Source organism: Aythya ferina (assembly GCF_964211825.1).
Source record: "Aythya ferina genome assembly, chromosome: 6".
In the NCBI taxonomy this organism is placed as follows: Eukaryota; Metazoa; Chordata; class Aves; order Anseriformes; family Anatidae; genus Aythya; species Aythya ferina.
In genome coordinates this window covers 39,991,548-40,018,149 of record NC_140303.1, presented here as the reverse complement: position 1 = coordinate 40,018,149, position 26,602 = coordinate 39,991,548, and the positions used below count along the sequence as shown (strand labels likewise).

Below are 26,602 nucleotides of genomic sequence, written 5' to 3'. Positions count from 1 at the left end.
TTACAGATTAGGAGTTAGAGCCGTATTCCCAGGGAAATTGGACCAATACACACTCAATAATTAATTAACTAAATAAATAATGACACGAGGCTCCCCTCTGAAGTCCCTCAGGCAGGGCAGGGGCACGGCCCCCCGCACCAAACCAAGACACGCTGCAGTTTACTGACTGCTTTGACTTAAAAAAAAGGTCTGAAAAGCCCTTGGGGAATACAAAATACATCATTGGAAACTCGATGACAAGGTTAAAACAGAGGTAGCTTTAATGCTGCTTCAGGCTGAGGAATTTAAACCCAAGTTGAGAACACAGAAAATGGTTCGCGTTTATCAGTTCGCAACAGTACAGTCTCAAAACCCGTGTAAACAACATACAGCATCTCAACAGTGTCTTCAGAATGGATTTGCTGGTTGTCGGCAATTTCTTTTGATGCTTCATCTCGCCAGTTTTATCATCATTACTAAGTCTCTCATTTGGTTCTTTGCGAAGTGAAATCAGACAAGTGGAAAGACGTGAACATCTCTTCTCCATGTGAGGAGACACTGACAAAATTTCTGGAGTACATTCTGATTCATCTCACAGCAAAATTACACTGATAATGTCATGGATCCTGTGCTTTCCATGCTGCTTCACAGCCTTCTGACTTCAGACAGTAACATGGGTGGCCACTAGGCCATCCACAGGATGAATTTATGCATCTTCAGAATAAGTGGACTCCAAAGGAGTCCAGGGAAAATCAGTTTGAGCTCAGGGAAATCCGTTAATTAAAAAAAGTAGTGTAGAGAACGGGGAGAAATAAAGCAACAATCAAAAAAAATAAATATGTGGAAACCAAGGAAATAAGGAGAGAACAGCAAATTAGGTTTAAAAATAATTGAAACATTGGTCACAACAAGCTTGTTCAAATGGTGCAAGAAATAAGGAAAAGGTACAGTTTATATACAAAAATAGCTTTAAAGTCTTTGGTAACAGTGATTTCTTCAGTTTTTTACAGGTCTAGAAATCTAAAAATAGTCTTCCAGTATTCATGTAATTACATTTTATAATTTATTTCCTAGTATACTTTATTAACAAAACTTATATAAAACAGAAAATAAAAAGTCAGAAAGATACGAAGGAAATGACCGTACGTCTGTCTTATCTGAAGAAACAAATGTCTGAATTGGGTTCTAAAACACGTTTCCCAGTGAGCATATCATGTTACTTTGCTTACATGATACCAAACTTTCCAGGTAAGAAGTTTGCTTTTCCTTGGGAAGTTGTATTCTTTCCATCACCTGACTTTGAAGGCATGTCTACAGCAACATACCTAATTTGAAAACCACCAGCAGTCACTGAGGAGTCTGACAGAAACTTCAAAGTCATCACATTGCCTGGACAAGAAAAAGGAAAAGAAGGTCACCCTCATTTAAGAAGAAAAATCACCTGGATATGCAAAATAGGCAGAAAGCCTCATGGTTTCCTAGGTGACACTGGGGTGAGGTTGTACCATGAGTGTGCAGCAAATATTTTTTGGATTCTGCTGTTACTTGCATTCACTAGTTGAACCTCAAATCATGCATGGAATGGTACATCATTTATTTAAAAGTAACTGTGTTGATGAAAAAGCATGCTGGCAGTTTTGAATAGCAGCTTGGCCATGAAGCAGAGATTGAGTCTTTGGACATCTTATTATTAGAAAGCAGGGAGAAAAGTCTATCTGGGCTGATTTTTTTTAACCATAAAGAGTACAAATATATTACCTGTGCTAATGATATCATCTGGCAACTCATCTCCACAAAACCTGGAAAAAAAAAAAAGAGAAATTTTCATGACTAAACACAGCAGATATGCCCTACCCTGCTGTGTGGGGACACACAGTGACCATGGGGCTCCCAGGCTGTACTCTCCTCTGGAGCTGTGCCTCGTGGGGCCAAGCTGGTTGTAGCTGTGCAGCGCACATAATTCTGCTCTGCATGTTAAAGCCATTGACTAAAGGATTTTTGTCATGATTTTGTAGTGAGGATTAAGGGAGGGAAAAATGCAGGAACCATTTTTCAAAATATGAAGGAAGTAAATGATGCAAAACGAGAAAAAAAAAAACCAAAAACAAAAACACAACAATTTAACAAGGCATTAAGGAAAAGAACAATGGCTCAAGGCTAAGAAAGGAAGAACTTTGTCAAGAAAAACATCTGAAATGATCTGTAAAGGAGAAACAAATGGGCTATCTCCTTGCTTTGCTACACATGAGTTGTAGAAAGGATATGAAAAATGGCAGGAATTGGGAAGTGTTTTTATAACTTTTGTTGTTGTAGTTGTTGTTGTTGCTTTGTTTTGTTTTGTTTTTTTCCTGGAAAAATGAGGAATTTTATAGTAAAAATATGACTGCTAAAGAACAAGCAAAGAGATGACAGTGAACAAAAGAAAGTGAGAATTAAGCAAAGAGACAAATGGAATTTTAGGAGAGAGACATGGAACACCTGTTCTGTTCTGATTTTGTTACAAAATATTTGACTTCTGTAGAAAAGGATAATTTTTTTGCTAACACTTTACACCTCTCCTCCCTCGTTTTAATTAAAGCAAATACAAAATATTGTTTGAAATCGCTAGGTCTTCCTGCAAAGTCATAGAGAATTAAAATAAGCAGCTGACTAAAAAGTCTCGAGCTCCCTTTCATGTAATTCAACAAAGCAGAAAAGGGCAAAGCACAATTTCCCGAGACTCTTTACAGGGCTGTGTTAATAAAAGGGAAATAAGGTAAGTTGTCAGGTACTATTACTACAAGTATTATGAGCATATCAGAGGTGCTAATTGGACAAAGTAACACGGTGTTTTTTCTGAAGTAATGTTTCAGAAAAATATATATCATTTGATTATTTTTATATTAGAGTTGGAGTTACTGTACCTGCCCACAAAGCCGTTGATGTCGTCATAGCTATCATAGATTTCCAAGAAATCAGCCATACAAGCAGTGTCGTCTTCAACATCAAACTCCAGAAACTGTAGATGAATCCGCTGTCCATACTTCACTCTGATATGCCAATAACAAATTTGCTCATTTTCATACTCGTTTGGGTAGCCTGGTGACTTAAAAACATGTTTTGAATCTGTGAAGACTCCGCCACATTCTTTTCCTAAGAGAAAAATAAAAACATCAGAGTTCAAGTATTCGTTTTGGATATGGCTATGATTTAATGCTTTCAGCTCTTTCACCCAGCAGATCCATAGAAAATCACATAGGGACCTCCAGCATGATAGCATTTTTCATACATTTAAGCAGTCAGCATTCACAAGAAACGTCCGTCATTCCTAGCTTTTGGAAGCAGATATTTTGGAAGACACGATCCAAAACTCACTGAATTTAGAGGAAAAGCTTTCATTGACTTCAGTGGACTTTGGGCCAGAGCTAAGTGCTTCATGTAAAAGGCATTTAGGGTTTCTGACTGCTGAACTGTAAGCTTTAAGGCTGTACTCGCACGTTGCCCTGGCATTCTGTTTCAGCCTTTCTTCTTCAAAAACCTCTTTGAAGCGTGTCTTGCGCAAACTAACAAACAAACAAAAAACCCCACCCACCTTGTAAAGGTCAGTGCTCACATACGCTGCATTCTTGCACTCCCCCAAGGGCACAGAGCTCCTGCAGTGCCCACGTTCAGACCTGGGGAGGCACTTTTTGGGTGTGAGTTCAATGCTCTTGGTTCGTCCACTGCCCCGAACTAAGGGCTTTGTGCCCCAGGCCATGTCCCACCTGCAGCCAGAGAGCTCTGCCAGCCCACATAGCAGGCTGCCCATGGAGCACAACTACATTTCCTTGCCATGGGAGAGGCTCAGGCTGTCTTGGGAGCGTTGGCAGTTCAAGTTTCCCTTTGTCCTCCAACCAAACAGAGCATCTGGAAAGCAACCACCTCTCCTCCCAGAGGAGAAGGCTGACAAAGGAGCGTGTTGGGCTGACATAAATGCAGTAATAACGAGTGCAGTAGTCTCTCTCGCAGTTTTCTTTGTGTGCTGAACATCTGTGAGTGTCCCCCACCCCACAGAGCTATTCGGTTAACAACTGCCCAGCTCACATAAACAAGCTCAAGCCCTGCGAGCACAAACAAATGTGCACAGCTGTATAGACGTCACCACCAGCTCCAGCTTCTGGCTCTGCCAGCCAGGGCAGCGCGCTCCCTGGGAGCAGGGGACTCGAATGGAGCACAAAGTTGAACTTCTCTTCTCGTGGTGGTGCCGACTTCTTCCATCTTCCCAGCCACGTGAAGTGGTACCGAGATAAACTGACACAGCAGCCGTGTAAATATTTTATCTGCAGCGTAAGGAATGGAGGGGAATGGAGACAGGGCCCATATCTGGTGAAGTCTTGTCTGTCGTGTTGGAACCATCTCCCCAGGTCTGCTTTGGAGAGCCACTTTTCTCTAGCTACACTGCAGCTACACGTGCATGCACACACACGTGCAAAACACAGGTCCAGAGCTGGACCTGTCCGGTGGTTCAGTCCCAGGCATGGCATTCGTTTCGAGACTTGCTCTATCTCAGGCACGAGGAAGAAGGAATAAGGGTTAACATTTTGACTGTTTACAGGCGAAATATCCAGAGAATGGTTCCCATGTCATAATGTTTTATCTGTGTATGACTCTACAAACGCATCAGAAGGCTGGTAAACAGGAACAACAGAGTAGCAGGCACACCCCTGTTTCCCTCCAGAACTGTGTTTACAATAAAGAAATAAAATCACTGAAGAACACAACTTTCCAGGGAGGATTTTAAACCACAGCCTACATGCTACCTCTTTGGGAACAATTTCCCACTTCTCATCTGGACAGCCACGTCCAGCCTTAGGAGCCAGACCCTTAGGAGGTGTCTTCAGCAGATTTCTCCCAGAGACAGCTCCCTAGCAAGGTGGCATTGTCCCTGCAGTGTGCCACAGTACCTCTGAGATGTCTGACAACTCTTTTAGCTCTTTGATGCAGGTTAAAACACACATGCCTACCTTTGCAGCATTTAATTATAGCTAAACTTCATGCCCAAATGTCCAGCTAATAAATGGAACACAAGTCAGATTTGGAACAAAATAAAAGAAACAAGTCAGATTTGAGTGAATTCTAGTTTTTTTTAGAATAAAAGCTTTAAGAAACCCAAGATAACCAGAACTTCCCTAGATTTTATTTTCTGAATTCTCATGGCTGCTTCCAGATTTTTAGCAGCAGTGCTTGCAACAAGGTGACTGAGAACTTTGAAAGAAATTATATGACTCTTTATGTGCAAACTGGGAAAAATGTAAAGGCAAGCAAAAGGGTAATTATCACTGAGATTGATTGTAATTTTCTAAGCTACCATCTTGCTACAAAGGTAAGAAAATGTGCTTACAGTACAGGAGTTAAACATTTTGCTTAATGCACTGTTATGACCACTTAGCTCAACATCTGTTAAGCACCTCAGGTTGGATGTTTAAATGAAATTGTAGGCTAAATGTAAATGCCTTTTTGCAAAAGAAGATCACATGAGGAATGTCACTTACCTTTTTAATCAACAACAGCGTATCATCACACTTTTAGTTTCTAGAGGGCCTTTGATCAGCCCAGTTCCCTACAGCACAAGGCAGTGCAGAGACACCGAGCTCCGAGCGAGCGGGATCTGCTGCTGGTGACAGCAGAGGGTGCAAGGCTCCCGAGCCATTTGTGTCGATGCATCCCCTTCACAGACTGCATATTTAGGATACTGAGGCTAACTCCTTCGGAGCTGGGTGCCTTTGCACTGCAGGGCATGCAGTCGTAACCTCAGACCCGAGGGGAAGGGGTGGTTTCTGCACCCACCGTTAGGGTTGTAGCAGTAGGCATCCCATCTCTCGCTCCGGTTGAGGCGAATCCCGTAGTCGACGATGCCGGTTCTTCCAAAGCCGCAGTTGGCTCCAGCTTTCACTATGGGATAACCGACCCTGCCCTTTGCCATCCAGCCAGCAGCACACACGTGGAAACCTGCAACACGGGGGGGAAAGGGGGCATCGATGTGATAAATCAATCCTAAGCTAGAAATGGCTTTTTGTTCCAGTAAATCAGGACTCACTCAAGGTGATCAATGACACAGATGTAATTGGCCTAATAGAAATCGGACTACAGGAAAGAATTGTACATTGAGAGGATAATTTTAAGCACAGAATGTAAAATTGCTTTATGTTCTCCACAGCACGATCATTGCTTCTTCGTCTGAAGACAAAAATCAAATGCAGATGGACTATACGGTCTCCAGGGCTGTGCGTTGTAAGTGCTGTACCAGCATTTGTAATCAAATTATACATTGGATGACTTATGTAAGCGAATAAATCGTGCTCTTTGTTCCCCTTTTGAATCCATACAAACTTACTGAACCATATCCCAAGAACCAGTTTGCAGTATTAAGTTCTGAGAGTGAATAAATGCTGCACGTGGAAGGTAGCTAAGGGAACAAGGTATTTACTTAAAATACTTCCAGTTTAAATGTAAATACCTAAAATTCCTTGCTAAATTTCTTGCTAAACAACAAGATCCTCTTAATGCACTTTGTGGCTGAGAAGCTAAATACGATAGCCAAAGAATGCAGTGTTATTTTGTCTGGTAGAGGCTGATTCCATGTTTTCACCAAGGCGATCTGGAACATATTTGTGGCGTCCTCGGACTGCGAGACAAAAGTGCCCTTTTTACATGTGTGCTGCTGCTGAGAGCCAGGTTCTGACTCAACAGTATAGCCCGCGAATTTCTAGAGAAGAGGTCATTTTCCATTGTTTTCCTAATGGGCTGAATGAATTAATCATTCCTCATCAGGAATCGAATGGCAATGAGGCTCCTGGCCGGCTTGGGGCTGTGCTGCACCCCGAGCTCAGGGGATGCGTGGCACCGGGTGCAGGCACGACCCCGACAGCTCTGCAGGTAGCACGGTCACGCTCTGGTGCCGAGGGGGGAAATTGCATGCAACTCGGGCCAAAATCCACGGATTTTACAAGTCCCTCGGTCCCAGAGTTCATAACATTCATGAAAATCTAAGACACTATGAATGAGCAATGTGAAAAGCAAATGGCTAGGCTTTTTTTTTTTTTTTTTTTTCAGACCTATTTTCCTGGCTGCCTCCAGCTGCTGATACGTGGCCAGGTGTCCTCCTTCGTACTCGCAGACTGCTTTTGCTTCCGCGTAGGTGAGCCGGTACTTGCCGGAGCGTGACTCCCGGTGGTACACTCCAGCTGCTCTTTCTGGGGACCAAGAACAGTAAATGCCTTCAGTACAGCCCTGTGGGATGCTCTCCCATCTCCCCCAGTCCCCCCAGGAGGGCTGAAGGCCAGGTGAGAATCGAACCAAGATGTTCAGCTGGTAGCCGTGCCGGTCGGGAAGCGTCAGGAGACGGCACCCCTCCCGCCCCCAAGGTATGGGTTTGCTCAGGAGAAGTTTTGAACAACAGAACTAGTCAGAGCTTGGCAAGGTTTGAGCAAGGGAAAATCAACAACCGCAGGGAAGGACTCCCGGAGGACTCCTCAGAAAGCAGTAGCTATGGGAACCATCGCTGGTGTCAGCATCACTGGTTCTGCACATCCTATCTGACGCGGGGGAAGCTCGTTCTGGACTGCCATCACAGCCTACTTTTGGACGCAGCCCTAGTGCTTTTGGAAGAAGAATCAGAGCTTTGTTTTCGATCTCCAGAGGAGTCACATCACGGCTACTTGGATAGAAGAGAGGTAAAAGTTGAAGGGAATGGAAAAGCGAAATAAAAATATCTGGGCTTTTGTCACAAAGGGCAGGACCAGAACAAATGCTGGCTGACATTTTTGCTGCACAGAAAATTAATACAATTTCTTCTTCTTTTTTTTTTTTATTATTATTTTTCTTTGCTCTTGGAGGCCCAGCATAAAGCAGCTTTCCAGGGAAACCTAGAAATTGTCAGCGCTACTACAGGTTTTATAATCTCTTCTTGTTTCACTCGCCTGATACCATATGTGCAGAAATCTGTCTCAGAAGCAATATGTGTATCGAACTGAACAGCATTTTTGCTTTTTTTTTATATATATTTAGTATAATCTGAGAAAAATGTCTGTCTGCAGTTACTGCTATTCAACACGATTGAAAAAAAGAAGCAAAACAGGAAGCATTTGTACAGTAGTTACTGGTACCATGGGAAAAAGAGAATGTCTTTTCTAGTGACATACTTAGAATCAGCAGTTTTGGCTAGGTTAGGATATTTATTTTTTTTAAATAATATGGTCACCACTGAATTGTGGTTAGCAATGGTGAGATCCCGTATTAGATACAGAATGACGCTTGCCAATGTAGTTTTTGGACCCACAGTCCCTGGACTGGCGCCCAGTGAAGTCAATGATATTGCTGACAGCAGTCTCAGAAGACAGAGCTGCTTCCCGCAGCATCGCCGGGAATGTCCCTGGCATGGGCACGGGTTTACTTCCATGGTGGGGAAAAATCCTTCTAAGAAGTCAGTTGGAGTGCAAAGAAAAGTCCTAACACCTATCAGCTGTGCAATAAAGGAATGCTACTTTTAAAAAATCTCTATTAATTAAAAATTTCTTTCTAGGAAGTTTCATTTTTGATTCACCTAATAGTCTGTCATGATAAGCCCAGCTCTTGTTTCTTTACAACTTGCTCGTGTTGAATTCAGCACGCACGGAAAACGTGAGCACTACAGGAAATAGTGCGCCACTCAGCCTCACTGCACACTCGGGGGACAACCTGGAAATGTGATTATTGATCACTGCAGCTCCTAGGTAAGTGAACTGAAAGGTGAGTTGAAGTGAGCTGGCAGTGAGTTGAAAACCCCAGATTTTAGTCCTTGGGATTAGCTGAGCTGCCCCCCTTACACCGAGTCAAGGAGTAAGGGGCAGCTGAATCCTACAGCTTGCCACTTTCGCAAGTGACACCAGCACTTTTATTGATGCTAAAATATCAGTACGGACAGATATCACATTTTTCAGAGCATTGCTGGAAAGATCTGCTCTTCACAGCTTCTACAAGGGCTGCTCTTCCACCAGCAGCACCACCTGCAGTGTCTCGGAGGGTGGTGGTGTCCTGCTGAGGGCAATCGCCCATCTGCCTGTGGCTTCCTTGTGCCATGAGAAGAGTAGCCTTTGGAGGAAGGACCTCACACGTACTCAGCCAAGGCTGCTCTCTTTATGAGACCTGTCTGAAATCTCCTCTCCCTGGGCCACACTGAGATCTTTCAGCTGAGCACGCTTTTTATTTGCCTGAAAACCTGCGTGTGGGGAGTGCTCTCTCTGGGATTCCTCCACCCACTTCCCTCCTTACACAAAGAGCACGGGTTGCACAGCTGATAGGACACTTCTCTTCCAACTCACATTTCTTAAAAGCTCTCCCCGAGGCCCAGAGCCAGCAGGGTTGGGCAAGGACGGTGACCCCCTGCTCACCCACAGCAGTAGGTGAGAGTGAACCGTGGCCAAACTCTTCTGCACAAACACACCCAGTGTGAGACTTGGCCTAGTACCGTTCCCTCAGTACGCATGGCACGGTGCTACATGTCAAAGGCTGAAAACAAATAACATAACTTTTAAGTGGAGGAGGGCCAGGTACAGTTCCTGGCAGGGTCATGCTGCAGCGAACAGGGCAGGCATGGCCCCAAACCTCCCTCTTGAAAGACACATGGTGAAACTGGGACCGCGGAGAGGGGAGAACCTGTCATGGGAATCCTGCTTGCTGGCACTGAGAACCGGCTCTCGAATAAGCGCCTGGACGTATTTGGGTAAGGCTGTTCCAACCCTCTCATCAGTTTACAATGAGTCTTTGGTTATAGCGTGCCTGTTTCAAAAACGAGCAGCTATAAAATTCCATTCACACAAGAAAGACATTAGCAGGACACGATACCATCAGCTGCAGGGCTCCGTGTTTACTGGGACAACAAAACATCTTTTGTACCTCAGAAAAAGGTAAAACACATGAGCATTTCCAGCCTGACCTCTACAAAATATTTGATATTTGTGTTAATGGTTTGTTGAGGAAGCAAGGTAAAATGGAAGACTCCCTTCATTTTCACTCTGGTCTCAGCCATGCTTTATCAGAAGAGGAGATAAACGAGGCTCAGATGCCACTGCACATTCCTAGGTTTTACTTAGTGGGGTGGGTCTTGCTTTAATGCTTCTCCACAGTTAGAATGAGATTGGGGCTACTCGTTTTAGTGTCCAAATAACTTCTTTTTTTTTTAATTCAAAGATTTGTACATTGGATGGCTGTGAATTTGCCCATTTTTTCTTCATTTTTTTTAATTTCACTGAATTCTGTTGGTAATTTAATTAACTGCAGTTTGGATTTTGTTTGAGTAATTTTATTGCAGCAGTTGGAATAGATGGCGCACGTTAAAAGGAGTTTCACTGGAAAGCTGAATGGAAAGCAGAGTGGTTATTTCAAAGCTGCACACTGCACTTCCAGCTTTCTGCATGTCTTTGTTCCTTCAGAGAAAGCCATCAGTTCTTGCTTCTGTCCTTGATTTTCATCTACCCTCACTGTAAATGCTGGAGGTGCAGCAAAACATTATCTTAGGAGTGCTGGGTGTGCTGAACCCAGGACCCTGGGGCCGGGGTGGCATCACCCTGGTTATGTCCTGGCACAGCCCCTGGCTGGCTCTCACTGGCACTGGGGTGCTCTGGAAGACTGCAGAGAGCCAGGAGCAGAACTGTGCCAAGCAGCACGAGCGTGGTTAGACCCAGGCACGATCTGAGCACGGCTGGGTGCTGTTTGCCCATGCACAGCCAGCCCCTTCTCTCCGCATCCTGCAGGAGGATACCCATCGCAGGCGGCATCAAATTCAAGTTCTCTGCCCCTGCTATCAGGGCTTAACACAGCCTCAGTGTTTTTCATCCACTGCATCCCTGTGTGCTGCACCAACCTGAATACAAGCTCTGCTCCTCATATAAAGCCGTCCCCTGCCATCGTCCTCTCGAAGAGCAGCCCCTCGAGGAGGTGCGTGAGGCTGCCAAGCTGTTCTCCCCCCAGCACCCCCAGCAGCCGTGGGACACAGCGGGTGTGCTCCAGGTTCAGAAGGAAAGGAAAGTCATTAAAAAGGTGCAGTCAGATGGAAAGCAACACTGACACTGCTCCTTCTCACTTCTGTTCCTGCTGTTTACGCGGTCCTCTGAGAGGGGCTGGAGCCACGTGCTTGTTGCACCGGCTATGAGAGAGTGGCTCCAATTCCTCACGAAACATCTCATGGCTACAAAAACATGTATGGGCTGCAGGAATGCCTTAAAATCCTTAAAGAAATATGCAGCATCCTTAGACAGGAGAAAGGAGTCTGTAGGCATTTGTCTATGAAACAGAGCACTCAGTGCATATATTTGCTTTGGCGTATTTTATGTGGCTGCCTTTTCAATATGTTTTTCTGCTGTATTGGATTATTATGAAGACTTATAAAAGAACTCGAAGAGGCATTTAAACCCACTCAAGGTATAAGAAACTATTCCCACAACATTTTTATAGCCCTTTTGGAATCTTTTCTCAACTGTTTAATGATGAGAACGAACCAATGGCCAAAACATATACATTTCTGTGCTTCCCTGGAAACCTAGGAGAGATACTGATATTATTTCCAGATCATTTAGTTTCAGATGTAGGACCCCAGGCATTTGAAATATGTTCATGCAGAAAATAATTCATTCCTTTGGCAAATGTTTCTTTTCATACTTGTTTTCCTTCATTAGCAGCAGCTACTATTCAACAGTTTTCTCTTCATCTCATGCTGTAGGAAAACACATTCAGATGAAATATTCCATAACTATTTTTTTCCTGCGCTTCAGAGAAACAATAAAACAAAAGGCTCCTAAGTACAAAACTTGCAGTCATTACTGATATAAACTGATGACCAATTTCAATGAAGATTTTGCTAGTATTAATGCCTGGCTTGTTTTTGTATTGCTAGGTGTTTATTTTTATGCTGTTAGATAAACACAGTGACTTTTGCAGCGAAACATTCAGGATTAAATTATTTCTTACCTAGCCAGATAGAGTTATGCAGCACTCCGTCCTTGAATCCCCATGCTTGAGCCTTGTCCCACAGCAGGGCAGAGAAGAAAATCAGTGCAATCATCTCTTCCGAACTATTAGGCTGTAAATATTCCCTGTTAAAACACTCAGGGTAACCTCCGCTAGCAGCTGGCTAGATCCTATTGGAACATCTGGTAGCCAGATCTTAAATAGTGCTTTCAGCTGTGAGGTCAGCAAGCCTGCTCCAATTGTGCTTGCTGTAGTATTATTACACAATTAAATGTGATGTCTGCAGTCGTCCATGTGACTCACTTTTGGCTCTCCTGATTCCCAGTGTGTCCAAGAAACCATTCTACCCCTAACTACTGCAGCACACATGAACACTTTTCAAGCCAAAGGCTGTTCATTCTTCAGCATTCAGTGTCTTCAGATTCCACAGAACAATAAAACTAATAACTGCTCTATCTGCTCACAGTGTCTCTAGTCACACCATTTATAGGACCAAAGAGAATCACACCGACTGCTCCTCATTTAAACGTTTTGTTTTTTCAGATATCATTTGGATTTAATTTCACAGCGGCCCCGATCAATTAAAAAATATCAGGGGAATATTTTTGATTGGATATTTGAATTCAGTTTCCCTATGTGGAATCTCCAACTGCAAGGCAAACCCCCAGATCAGCACAAAACTACAAGTGTCAAAAACAGATGCTCTTTGTTCTGCGAGTGGGAAATAAAGCTAAAATCTTCCTCTCCAAACCACGGTTTAAAATCTGATTCATAGCGTGACAGCTGTCTGCCTGTCTTCCCTTCTGGCAAGAAGTGAATACTGCAGCTGCTCCTTGTGGATGACTGGGAGAGTAGAAAGGGGGGAAAGATAAGAGTATGGAAAACGGTCTGGTGGCCCCACACAATGAGCAGCCATCGGAGGATTCTGCCCTCCAGTTCTGCTAACATTCATAACTTCTGAGTCAGGAGCTGCAGCAAAAGATGTGCTCATGGCCATGAAGACAATCAAGTTAAAATAAATGAAAAACAGAAATCCAAAGGAAGGGGTGGAGGACTCTGTGCCTACTCAAAAATATTTCACATAGATGACTGCTGCATCAAGGAGGAGGATATTCTTCATCGCTCCAGCCTTAATATAAAGCGATGAACACCTAGCTACACTGCATACACATGCACAAACATGTATTCCTCCCACCTACATCTCAGGGGAGACCTGTGGGGAAATGGAGCTGAGACAGAGCCTTTCTCTTGCCTCAGACAGTAGCAAGGCACCTTCCACCAAATGACCAATGTCTCAACTTGTTACTCTTCAGCACTCATTGATGAGAGCAAAAGTTCTCCTAATAAAATTCATCTAAACATACCTTCCTGGTGTGCTTACCTATGCCTAATCCGTGCAAGTCTGGACCTTCTGCGTGCACAACCTCTGTATGTCCTCTTTGCTTGCTGTGTATATTGCCCGTATATTTGTGGTATCTTTTGGGGACCTAGAAAGAGCAAAGAGGCGTGAGGGAAGGAACAGAAACCAAAGGAAAATGAAAATTCAACAGCAATACCACACACTGGTCACATAAAAAGACAAATTACTGAACCAGGTGAAGAGAATCCTCTTTGACACTAAGATTTCTCTTTCTGAAAGACATTGGAAGCCCTTCTGTGCACAGGCCACCTTTTCTCTCTGCCATTCAGTTCCTCTGGATGGCACCGTGATGTGAGCTGATTAATGGCCTTATCTCGGAGCCAGATGTCCATGCCACAGGAGTGGCGGGTGCCAATCCCACAGCATCACAGAAATGTGTTAACAGTGAGTAACTCATAGGAGCACGGAGCACATACCAGCTTGGGGACGATTTGTAATAGACCAGCATGGTGAAATTCTTGAGAAAGACGCTCATGCCCTGATGAATAAAAAACCCCGATATTATTTTTACTCAAGTTAACTGTTAATGATGAAAGGCCTCGGGTAGGGAAAGCAACCAAGTAATTTCAGGGCATAAAGTAACAAACAGTTCTGGTAATGACAGGATCTGACAGCATCTCTTTTGATTTATACCGGGGCTGATGTTTGAATGAGTATATCCCTCCCTGGAGAAACTGGGCTATCTGTTAGTAAGTCCAAAGAAATACAATGGCTTGTGAATCATAGAATCACAACGACTGAGGCTGGAAGGCACCACGGGAGGTCGCCGAGTCTTGAAATCAGGATTCAGATGTCCATCATAATACCCTCAAATTAATAAGCTTCATCTTTGTTAAAAGACAAGAGAAGCTCTGCAGGGTTCAGTACACATTTTCTAGCGAAGAGCATTTGGGTATGGTGAATATTTTGATACCTGAGGAAACAACATAAGGTTTGCTGTTGTGTTGACATTAAACATATGCCCCAGATCCAGCCTACGCGTACGTCTGTGCAACTCGCAGTGTCAATAAAGCAATGCGTCCAGTCCTATACATCTGGCTCCCAAGTGAGCTGGAAGGGAAAGTTTTCATCTGTAAATCCTCGCAGACCCTCTCACCAACAAGGAGATATTCCACAGCTGGATGTGGGCACTTCGAGACATTCATCTGACAGTATTTTCTTAAGCTTTCTTCCAAGTTTTCCACATTTAAATATATCCCAGACAAATCTTAAATACATTGGGGTGGGAGGGGGAGGGAGAGGAGCTGGGGGAGCTTTTCTTAACTCTTTCCATACATACATATGCTAAGAAATCCTGTTTGAAAGTTGTTCTGTGGTTTTCACTAGCATTTGAAGTGAAAACCTAACTTGGTAGTTCTTACACTGTGGTCTGAAGCCTACTGTGGAATAAAAGTGATTCCAGTGACAGAGACACAAAGCAATCCAGTGGCTGAAGGGATGAACCACTGGGGATGAAGGAATTAAGAAAACAAACAAAAAAACACAACAACAACAAAACCCAACAAGCAGCAGTGTATGTGGGTCACAAATCTCTTTTGAATTAATTTAAATATGAAGCACCTACTTATGCCAAAAAAAGACCTAATTTATTTTGAGGTGATGTTGGAACAGGGGCTTAGATTTTGATGCCCTTTGAAAGAAGTCCTCTTCCAGTTCTATCTTATTTGTATCTCTCTTTTTTGTTTGTTTGTTTGTTTTTAAATCTTTCTTCTAAAAATAAACCTCTTTTTTCCTAATGAACTGAGCTGTCAAGGTACAAGTTGAAGGACAATCCTCAAGGACGTCCAAGACCTTTAAGAGCCACCAGCCACTGAGCATCTGCTACGCAGTGGAAATAATCACCTAACTCCTGACAGAGCCTCGTGTCGCCTCTTCTTGTGGACTTCCAGCAGTGACAACTCCATAGCCTCCTGCTGCTTAGCTCCTCCTAACATTTCAAACCTCTTCCTTAACCAGAACATCTTCTATTATCTGAAATCTTTCCTGCTGCAGTTTTAGCCCGTTACATCTTTTTGCTTCAGCAGACTGAAGGAACCGATCCCTTACTGCCTCCTTGCAGCAGGAGAGTTATGTTATGACTGTTATCGTATCTTGCTTCCCTAAAATAAACAGCCTGTTCTTTTCATCTCTCCGGGAGGTCATATTCTCTAGACTCACAATCATTCTTGTTTCCTTCTCCTGTGCCCTTTCCAGGTGGCTTACATCCTTCTTCAAGTGTCATGCCAAAACTAAACACAGATCTCCAACCAAAGGCTCCGTGGTGGCAGATAGCGTGGAATTGTGGCATGCATTTTCTAGCTGGCATTTCAGTTTATTCGAAATCCTGGTCTGACATTTGCTGTCCATCACACTTCCTTTCAAAATAACCAGTCAGATTTTAAATTACCTAGTTAACAAAAAACACCTTTTATAAGAAGATGCTGTAAGTATGAAAACAAATTCAAAATGAAAGAAACCAATGAGATTTGATCAATCTACCTGAATATGTTAACTTCCTTTTCTAACCTCTTTTTTCTTGCATGTTTTCTGTTTTAGCGAAAGCTGACAAGTGTTACAGAAGTGGTGTGTTGTGGGAAAAAAAAGCTGATGAAACTCCTCCATCTCTGTTTTGGATTATGGAGACACTCACTTCACCATGAATTTACAGATTAGGTTTTCCAATTTTCCACACACTTATTGTACTTCAAGAAAAGACAAAAAAAAAAAATTCTAACCAAATTTCCTAACTTTTTCTGTTCCCTACATGCTTCAGATGATTCAATTTTAGAAGAATTTTATAACGTGAGAACTTATTTGGCCAATGATTTTACTAATTATTGTCACAGTGTTAATCCTTTAGAAAGTATTTTGCCCTATAACTAAATATTTTTAAACTTACTCTCCTTTTTTTTTTTTTTTTTTTCTAGTTTAATTCTCATTAAAATCAATGCCCATTCTATCAGCAACTTCTATGAGATAAGGATCAACCATTGTGTGTAATGGTGCCTTAGTTAAAAAAAAAAAAAAAAAGGCAAACTAAAATCTTTATATGAAAGTAGAACAACCCCAAAACATTTGGGATTATTAAGAGCAGATGTTAGGAAAGTATAATGGATTCACTTACTAAAAAATCTGAACGTTTGCCAAGTTAAAATATTTGTTAGTTGAAGTCCTATGACAGTAATTCTAAATAAAATTGTTGGACCTTTAAAAACTAAAAATATAGACAGACATAAAATTTACAAGTTTCTCATGGACATTCTTCCATGTTTACACTTTAAAACTACATACATATATTTAAAAAATCACAAACTGATGTAGGCAGTTTATAGAATATGATACTGAGGAGTGGGTCATATAGTAGGGATAATCCAAGAAAAACAGACTCCAAAAATTGCCAAAAAGCTCCTAAAAGTAAAAATAAGCTGCAACTCTAGCCATTGCAAAGCAAACTGCAACAAAATGTTGGCTGTATGTGTGTGTGTGTACGTGAAAATATTAACACTCAACTGCAAAATAAATGTATGTGGAGTCAAGGAGACGGCTGGATGGAATTAAGTCCCTCGGGACCACTGTTGAGGCACTTCCAGGTCTGTCCTGGTATATCAAATACTAAATATCATAGAGTCAGTGTAGTAAAAACCATGCCCCAGGCCTCGTTCTTCTTATGGTTTAGAGTAATAGTTGGAAACAAGGAGCATTCAGTCTTGTAGCCAAAGTGAGGCAGCTTTAGAGGGGATTGCTGAGAGGTACCCCTGGATAGCTCCAAACCACCGCCTGGCACGTGCCCTTTGCAGCTGAGCTACGTAGGTTCAAACATCCTCATGCAGATAACACAAGGAACCTGTATTTCTCAAGCTGTTATCCAACGGTGCCAAAACAGAGAAGTTTTCCTGTCTGCTGGGACAGGTCCATTCAGAGCTGCTCCGCCACCCACCTGCAGCTGGGAGCACTGCTGTCACGTCTGACCTCAAAGACAAAACGTTTGGATCCCAGGAGAGAGCCTGCCCACCAAAATGCTGATCTGGATGCCATCGATTTACCATTTATGTTATGCCGAGCACGAGGCTGTGCTGAGAAATTAACAAGGTTTTAAAGATGCACACGCGCCTGTAACATGCACATAAAAAGCTTGTTGATCAGGAGTTTAAAAGATGATGTGCTTCTTTTTAGTAAATTTGTCCATAAAAACATTACTGTCTGGCAAATTTATACGAATCACCTCACACTTACAAACAATAGATTTAAAAAACGTTGTATAATATCTATTTTTACAGTGGTGAAAGCGAGATTGGAGCCAAATTGCTGGTGCCCCTTCAACCACATGGAGACAATTTTTGCAAGAAAGGCTCTGTGTCCACACAGCTGGGGAAATAAACATTCCTGTAACCTTATGTGCTTTCAGATGAGTGATTCTAAGAAATCCTTCCATGTGTGGCATGGTAGAGATACTTATTTATTCCTACAAAGCGTAAGCTGCAGTGAATAATTACTTCTGCAGAAAGGAAAAAAAATGTTTTCCCTTTCTTACAGTTTTTGTATGTGCACTAATTTATCTGACTACTCAGTTTTGTGGCAGGACATCTCTGTCCTGCCAAGATTTAAAATACTCCGTGTTGACAGCATACAATAGTAACTAAATTAAAGAGCACGGTAAAAATTCACATTACTCATGTTACATTTGCAGCGAGGTATCGTGTAAGTTATTGCAAAATTGCCAGAGTGTAACATACAAGGTAAATGCTCATCCTCACTATTATTTTTCTTTATAATGAAAATGCCTAGGCAGTTATAGGGCTTATTTTAATCTCCAGTGCTTGTAGTTATTTAATTGGCATACACCATAGCACAGGCATTCACTCTATTTAACTGTGAACATTTAGTTTACACATGTGAATTAAGAGCCTTTGCTTTAAGTGAGCCTCCAGTGGGCATTCAGGGTTTATGAAAGTTTTTTCTGGTTTAGTTTAAATCCCATTCATTTGTCCTGGCTGGGCTTCCTTTGGTGGGTGGTGAGCAATTCGGCGAACAATTGTGTTGTGCATTGCTTGTTTTGCTTTTTCTCATCCTTCTCGAGTTCTTGCACTTTTACCTCGTTTTGATTCTGCCCCCGACCCACCCAGGGGAGGGAGCAAAGGGCTGCGTGGTGCTGGGCTGCCAGCTGGGTGACACCACAGGAGGGGACAGCCACGGGACCCAAGGGAATGGCACGGAGCTGGGACAGGGAGGGTCAGGCTGGGTGTGAGGGAAAGGTTCTGCACCCAGAGGTGCTTGGGCACCAGGACAGGCTCCATAGGGACGTGGTCATGGCACCGACCTGCTGGGGTTCAAGAAGTGTTTGGACTTCTCAAGACATAGGGTCTGATTTTGGGGTGGTGCTGTGTGGAGCCAGGGGTTGGACTTACTGAATCTTGTGGGCCCCTTCCAGCTTGGGACACTGAATGATCCTATAAGGTGCAGGCACCCACCCAGGTGCCTGCCCACGCTGTGAGTCCCACATGGGCAGACGTCACCTGCTTTCAAATACAGACCGGTGCCTTAGATCTGGAAAAAGATGTTTAGAGATTAGGACAAACCTCGTTCCATGCTGTGACCTTGGCTTCCTGGAACACACTAGCACCCCGTGCACGGACTCTCCAAGTTCAGCCCCTCTGCTCACCTGGCCAGCCCCAGCCTTCTGCACTTTTCTTTTTGCAGAAGCTGCCAGCCATTACTGACCCCTCCTGATTTCTCCTGCTATTACTTTTCATGTCCTTTCCTGTCGTCTTACCTCACTTTGCATGACATGTCAGATCTTGTAGCTGAATGAAGGGATCTTCCACGGGAAGGTCCTTTGCTGAGGACATCATCCTTGGCGTGGGAGCAGCATGGGAGCAGCAGAATCTGTCTGTGGTCTTACAGTTAGCTCGTTAGCTCAAGGGCAGTACCTCCAAACCCACAAAAGCTACCCGTACACATTAGTCTGCTTTGCAGAATGATGATAAACTCCTTTCTGAAGCCCAAAGAGATGAATGTGGTGATAACATACTCAGAGGATTAGTCCCAGAGTCCCAGCAGTCGTTGCCTAAGACGTCCCTTTATGTCTGCAACACTCATTTCCTACCACACTGCATATTCATTTTCTCCTCCTCCCTCCTGCTGTTTCAGTTTCTGAGGAAACCAAATTTATGTCTTTTCCTAATGCCATGGTCACTCGGTATTTTTACCAGCTTTTTTTTTTTAATTTAATTCCATTTCCTATCACACCCTACATCCCCACCACCCATTTTCTAGTCTTCTGCAAAGAGCCAGGCAATGGCTTGGCTTACACGCCTGGGCATAACTCACCCCCTGTGAGCTCAAGACAAACAAGCTGGTGTCTCCGATCGCTGCCTTACACATGCAATTCCGTGATTACAGCATTCGGGACAGTTCTAGCGAATATTCCTGGCGGTGTGTCATGTTCCTGGAAATGCCCAGTTGCTCAAGTGGGCTAGGGATGGCGTTACCATGGCACGGGGTATTCCTGCTGCATCTGAAGTTGTAATGTCTGGGGTCTTTCCTCGAGGTCATCACTGACAATCACCGTCAGCACCTTCATTAGATAATGGTTACTGAAAAAGTCATTGGCTGTGGACAACATCATACTTTCCTCTTCCAATCATTTTGTGCTTTTTCTATTGGTATATTTGTTTCCCTTGGCTGTGAGCCACGGTCTGCTTCCTTGGTAATTTTGATATACGTGTGTTTTTATGGAGTTCATATTCACCTTCTTTTACTTCTCCTCTGAAGGTACATTTTCTTTGCTCTCCTTGTCATTATGGAACAGAATAGACTGACCTATCCCGTATTAACATTTCTCCATTAAGTCATTTTTATATTATTGTGGTCTCAACCTCCTCTTCATGTGTTTATGAAAATGCCCTTTTGCTTTGATCACGTACTTGGCAGATTGTGACTTATCAAATTTCATTTTGTAATATTTACTTTTCCTTGTTTTTCGGGCTCTGACTGTGCTTCTCTTCCTCTGCCAGCTTTCAGTTTTGGGCCATCTTTCATGCCATCAGAATACTTCCAAATAATAATCCAAACAGGCAAAGCAATCCCTCTCAAGAGGGATTAACTCAACTGTATAAATATATTGATGAGCTCTAGTGGTTTTTTGTTTGATTGTTTGTTAAAAAAAAAAAAAAAAATCACTCACAACATGTAAAAAATAGATAAACATAACCCACCTGTTATTAAACATTTTTTCACACAGAGGCTTCAGTGGCATTACAGCTTCTGTTACTTATAATGTAACTGATAGAGATTCATTTGATTTTTATCTTGCTGAGAAAGAACTGACAGTAAATATTACCAAATACCACTCCCAGACACTGAAGCAAATATCAAAATGGAAATACATGTGGAAAACAAGAATTTCTTGCCACCTGAAGATGAAAAGGTAGAAAGAGAATTCTTGTTGATCTAGTGAACAAGTATGTCTGCAGGACTCTTTTTTCAGTGTAAGGGGTCCTGCTACAGAAAGTGCCTTACTGGCACATGAATTTCTACATTTTATGAGGGATATACATGAGCAGACAGTTTTCAAAAGCTTTGTGTTATCACAAACCCCATGTAGCTGATTCAAGTGACAAACCTGATCTGCCTCTGGGACAAAAGCAATATGAATTTTCAGTCTGTAATGTAGCATCTTTATCTTTTACAAATTCATCCTGCAGAAAAAAAAAAATAAAATGTATCAGACAATGTTCTTGTTTGATATATTGACAAGATTGCCACAATGGATTTTGCTAATAAAAATAGGCGAATTTTTGTCTATTCCTTACTCAAGCTTTTTTTTTTTTTTTTTTTTTTTTTTTTTTTTTTTTTTTCCCATATATATGTTTCCCTACAGGTGGGATATGTGTGGGTTTTGACCTTCAGTTGTTTGCAGAACAGCTCCGGAAATTTTATATGCTGCCTCCCAAGCGCTGCCTCCTGCATGGTAGGCAGCGTAAGCAGAAGGAGCGGGGCTGGCTGTCATTCCAGAAACTGTCTGCAATGTCCTCTCTGAATATTCACAGCTGCATCAAATCAAAAATCAATATCACAAATTTAGAGCGCTGTAATGAATCTGTAGTGCTGAATGAATCATCTTCCCAAATAGCCAGAATGACACATATCTTACCCAAACTTTACCGTATGTCGAATATCTACACTTTGATGCAAGACTTTTACTGCCTGCACACTCATGCTGGGTAAGCTCATTACTTGGAATCCTTTGCACCGAAATCCAAGGAAAACAATAAAACACACAAACTTTTAATTTGCTGCTGAAACATAAAGAATAAAAGATGGAAAAGAATAAACTTTTCTGTCACTTCAAAATAAAGTGATTTTTTAGAGAAACACTGATTTTGGGTCAAGTTATCATTTGGTTTGGTTTGAAGTACCTAATTTCAGGTTATAAATGTTTTTGTCATGAAATATAAGTATCTTCTAAAACATCTGAAATGAAAAATCAAATGGTCTCATTTTGGAAGAGTAAAAACAAATATTTGAACACTTTCAATATATTTTCTTAGTTGCCATGACTGTTTTTGCCCATATTTATTAACAGTTTTCTCCTCCCTAAGCTGCTAGTGAGTTTTCTATGGGCAAAGTATAAAAATACACATTCATATGCTGTATTCTAAAGCTGCCTTCAGCTGTGAATACCATCACAATGGAGGTTTTAATGTTGATTTAACATATAACCACGATGACTTTCAGACCTGAAGCAGAGTATCAGGGAATATGGTCCAGATTTTTAAAAGCCAGACACAGTAAAACGTCTTCAGCCAGAATCAGTGGTGTAAAAATAGTGTTAAAAAAAAAAAAAAAGAACACTCCAAAAACTAGACAGAGCTCTTAGAGGTAGCAACACTGCTCAGAACCAAGTTGGATTAGCAGCTGCTGTGTCTTTATCTTCAAAAGAGTGCTATGTGTGCATGAGTACAGGAAGAAATTGTAATGCAAGCTCATCCAGAACAACAAACCCAGGGTAATTTAAAAATAAAAACAGAAATATAATTAAAAAGAAAAAATCGTGAAATTTTTTATATATTCCTTGGAGAACTGGCCCATGGAAATATCTTTGTGGAGAAGGTAAGTGGGATTTCCACAGGAGAATAAGAGACAGCCGTTAGTCAGTTCTTGGCTTCACCCTGGGCCTTTCAATAAGAAAGGGCAGAAGAAAATGAATTACATGCAAATATCTGCAGGCAGTCTATTCAGCATTCTGCAGCTTGGGCTCTGCCAAAAGACTTAAGGACGGAGGCAGTAGATGGAAAGAGAAGCTACGTTCTCTAAAAATGTGAGCTTTTCGTTTTTACTCACCTAATTCTCCCAGTCAGGTTCGGTTTGTTAAAGCCTATAGAAGATAATACTTAGAATATTGGTTCATAATTTAGTAAATCCTGGGGCTTGTGTGAACTAGGAATTGAGACAAACTGACCAAAACACTGGTGTGAATAAACTAAAACTAATGCATTCAATTGTCATTAACAATTTTTCAGGCAAAATGACCTTCCTTCCCCGTTTAGAGTTCTAAGCTTTTCCAGCTATATGTCAAGGCCAAAGCTACATAATACTGGGATTACTTTACTTCCAGAGATATCTGCTACAAAAGCAGTCACCACGCTTTAACTTACGCATATTTACTTTTTAATTTAGCTCAGCTGTACCGTGGCTTTCTATTTAAGACAGCATCTTAAATCTCAGTAAGTGTTTCCTTCATGAAGCATGGTATGTATTAAATAATTGCTGGAAATTAATTAAGGGAGAAACTTCAAAATCTCTTTCAAAAAGCATTTCTGGAGAATAAGGCACTTACATAAACATTCCCCAAAAGATTCCCTAGATAGACTATTCATTAGAGGCACCAAGAAACCCTGCTGAATACAAAGTCTGGCAAGAAGCAGAAAAGATCCTTTTTTCATCTCAGAATCTGTCACTGAGGCCAGAGGCACACCCCAGAAGCACTGTGCCCTCTGCTCCAGCCTTTTCACGGCCACTGGTCAGCCCGTCCCTGCTCACACCTGGGATTGTGGAGGCAGTGGGTTTTATTCCTAAGGAATACAAACAATCCACTTCTAGCCATTCGTCACAGAAAACAGAAGGAGAGAGTAACACTGCTGACAGGGACATCTCTTCTACTCCCTCTTCTACCCCTCCTTCCCTCTCATCTATGTCCTCTCAGTTAAAAAGCCTTGCATGCTAGAATTTGTTCTGCCTATGTAACCCGATAATCCGCACTGAAACACTACCAGCGTTATCTGAAAGAAGCATTTCATTAACATGCAGTGATTTACAGCCCAAGAACTGGCATGGGATTCAAGCCTAACAACATGCATCCTTGATGATTTCTTCTTCATTGTTTGCTTTCTAGCAGTCATGCTGGGACTATTTACTAAACCACTGCATTGCCTCATACTACTGTGTTCTGGGACACACATCTTAGAGAAGCTGAAACATTCCCAAGTCCTCTTGGACACATACCAGAATCTTTCCTGTAAAGAATGTAGATTGGTATAGAGTATTTATTTCACAATTTGCTGTTGTAAATTGACTCATACTCTTGTAAGAGGCAAATATTTGACACCTGAAGGTGCTGGATGTTCATTCTCAGGTGCATTTCTCCCTCTTGCTTTGCTAGAGCTAGGACTGAAAAAGCACAATTTATTTATTATTATTTTTGGTGATGCTTAACATGTAGGGCTCTTGAAACAAAATCTGCAATCTCCTCTGTGGCCCTGAGGCTCTGTGCACCACATCAGAGAACGAAGCTGTGTTTTGTTGAATGCTTTAAGCCATGCTATGCTGGCAGCACCACTGAAATAAGCTGTCGTTCAGCCCCAGTGAGCCTACTGATCCTGCTCCATGCCACCCCCTCCTGGGATAGCATGCTAGTTTTTGACCACAGGATAAACTGGATCAGAGCAAAACCCAACCCAGCTAAAACACAACTTTTTCCAGGGTTAGTTTTTAAGCTGGTTCATTTCCTACTCCATATTGCCATGTGGCTGCACAAGCTCTCAGGACAGGGCAGAAATGAATGGCAGGGGTAGATGGGGCAGCTTCTTCAGAGCCACCACCACCTGTGTGTCCTTTGTGTCTCGTTGGCACCAACTTTTGAAGAACTGCTGGCTTTGGTACCTGAGCAGTGAGATCTAGAACTATCTGCATGACAGAGCCTCCAAGGAGGGCTATGAAGATGGTGAAGGGTCTGGAGGGGGAGATGTGTGAGGAGCGGCTGAGGTCCATGGGTTTGTTCAGCCCAGGTTATTCTATTATTTAATGTGTCTGTGTGCCAGTGTGTGGACAGAATGCGTGAGCAGGTCCTTCAAGAAGAACCTGAAATTTGATTTCTTGTTTCTAGATACCAACAGTCTACAGAATACACCAATTTTCAGACCCTGTAAATCTTGAGGATAAGCAGGGTAGACATCACTATGCCTCTTCTAGCCAGGTTCTGAAAGTAAGCACAAAATACCCTGGATAGTGCTGGAACATGATTCTATCAGAAAGAACCATCCAAGAGCCATTGGAACTCCTCAGTGGTTGAATCCAACTTCTTAGCAGCAAATAGCTGAAAAAGTCCAAACTGCCAACACTAAGATGCCACTAGACCTGCCTGGAAAACAAGGCTCCTTTGCAGCCAGGGTACCTCAAGGGTCACGTAGGCACACTGAGCAGGGTTTTCACGATCACAGTTATGATCTAAGCACTTAAATTCTACTTTCTTCTTCGGATCTATTTTAACTTAAAAAGAACCAACATACTCTCCCTCTGAAGATAATGCCTTCAGATTCTTAACAGCTACTGAGCAGAAGCTGTGGCATGGTCAACTTGTTTTGGTACAAATAAAAGGTAAGATTATGGCTATAAACCCTCTTCCAGCTTAATCAGAGTATATAGATGCTATAGATGAGCCCTAATCCTACACGGCCAGAAGGATGATGGTTTTCTTTTGAAGTTTCTAGTTCACACTTCTAGGCTCATCAAGAGATTTTCAGATTTGTAAAGAATGAGTTTGGTATCAATGCAGACAGCTCGGAGAAATCCTGAGTTTTAAAGCTTCTTGTACTCTATCCTGTATTTTACTCCTTTATTTTCCCCTTTAGCTAGATTCTTCAGAGTTTTGAAGTCAATGCTTTTCCCATTAGTCTGATTCATATGCAGTTAACACTGTGAAAATCAATTAACAGATCAACTCAAAGTCAACTCCATTTTCAGTTAAGGGACTTGGTCCAATTCAGTATTTCCAATAAATTTCCTTCCCAAAACAAGCACAAACACACTGTTCAGCTCAAATCCCAAAGCAGGACATGCGAGCAGATTGGATTTGCTGCATTCCTTGGTGTTCAGAGAAATAAGGCTCTTTCAGATCTGTGGTGACTTCCCAACATGACCATGGTTACTGGAGGACAGCCTGCCACTCTGACATTTAAATCTAAAATCTGATGTACTTAGGTCATAACATAATCACCTCCTCCTCCTTGGCTACTCCAGCTAAACCTCTCCCTTTTACTCATCTCATTAGTAACCAGCTTTGTGTTTACAAAGCAATAGTAAACATAGTTATCCATTGTCAAGGCAGAAAAATAATAATAAAAATCTCTTGAATACAAGGTCATAGTTTCATCCACCGACCTTAAAAACAGATAAGGACATTTGAAACTGTCATAATAATTACCTTATTGGTAAAACTCCCTCTGAATTCAGTGGCATAAGGTGACCGCTGTCCAAGCAGGGTGCAATCCAAAGTTCCCGTTGCACAGCCAAGGAAAGCAGCAGCTCTGAAGCCCCTGAGCTGCCTGTTCCTGCACAGGCTCCCTCAAGTGCGTATGAAGAACCCAACCAATTTCACTGCCACGCTCCATTACTGTACAGATATTCCTGCATTGCCCTGAAAGCATCATTCCAATTTCGAAATGACAATGCCAGCATCTATTCTTTGTCTGTTTGGCATATTTGGAATTTCTGAGGATTAATTTTTTTTCAACCATCAACTGACAACAGCCAACTGACTGCTCTCCATACAAAATACTTTGGCCAACGAGTACAAGTCTGGTTGCAGTTCTGAGGATAATATTTAAAAGTTAGTCAGCTTAGCCTTAAAGGAAACCTGACGGTTTTTTTCCTGAAAGCAATACACTTTCTTCTTTTCTTGGCCTAGAACATAGACATTGCCCAAATTTTATTCATGTCTGCATCACATCTGCTATGTGTATCTAAATGGAGTCTTGAGCTCAATCA

At 42.2% G+C, this 26,602-nt stretch overlaps 1 protein-coding gene across 4 annotated transcripts; it reads right to left on the bottom strand.

The window, feature by feature from the left end:
- Positions 1-239: 239 nt before the first annotated feature.
- TNFAIP6 (TNF alpha induced protein 6) lies at positions 240-26,541 on the bottom strand. Of its 4 annotated transcripts, none has more exons than XM_084523874.1 (8): positions 26,040-26,541; positions 20,961-21,036; positions 13,322-13,427; positions 7,053-7,190; positions 5,785-5,946; positions 2,883-3,111; positions 1,738-1,778; positions 240-1,368 (listed from the first exon to the last, which is right to left on the bottom strand). In XM_084523874.1, exons 2-8 carry the CDS (start codon positions 21,012-21,014, stop codon positions 1,205-1,207), a joined length of 894 nt encoding a protein of 297 aa, XP_084380000.1. In that variant the 5' UTR covers positions 21,015-21,036; positions 26,040-26,541; the 3' UTR covers positions 240-1,204. The 4 variants fall into 4 exon arrangements, with proteins under 4 accessions (XP_084380000.1, XP_084380001.1, XP_084380002.1 ...); XM_084523875.1 differs by lacking the exon at positions 26,040-26,541 and adding an exon at positions 23,843-24,676; XM_084523876.1 differs by lacking the exons at positions 20,961-21,036; positions 26,040-26,541 and adding an exon at positions 15,518-15,561.
- Between the last annotated feature and the right edge of the window lie 61 nt (positions 26,542-26,602).

What these genes read in the sequence shown, in the direction of transcription:
- TNFAIP6 (XM_084523874.1), bottom strand. Translation starts at nt 21,014, where the DNA reads ATGCTACATTACAGACTGAAAATTCATATTGCTTTTGTCCCAGAGGCA. An exon ending in CTTGCACGGATTAGGCATAG is followed by an intron (nt 7,191 to 13,321) that starts GTAAGCACACCA and finishes CTTGGTCCCCAG; the next exon opens with AAAGAGCAGCTGGAGTGTAC. An exon ending in ATCAACGGCTTTGTGGGCAG is followed by an intron (nt 1,779 to 2,882) that starts GTACAGTAACTC and finishes TTTTTTTTCCAG; the next exon opens with GTTTTGTGGAGATGAGTTGC.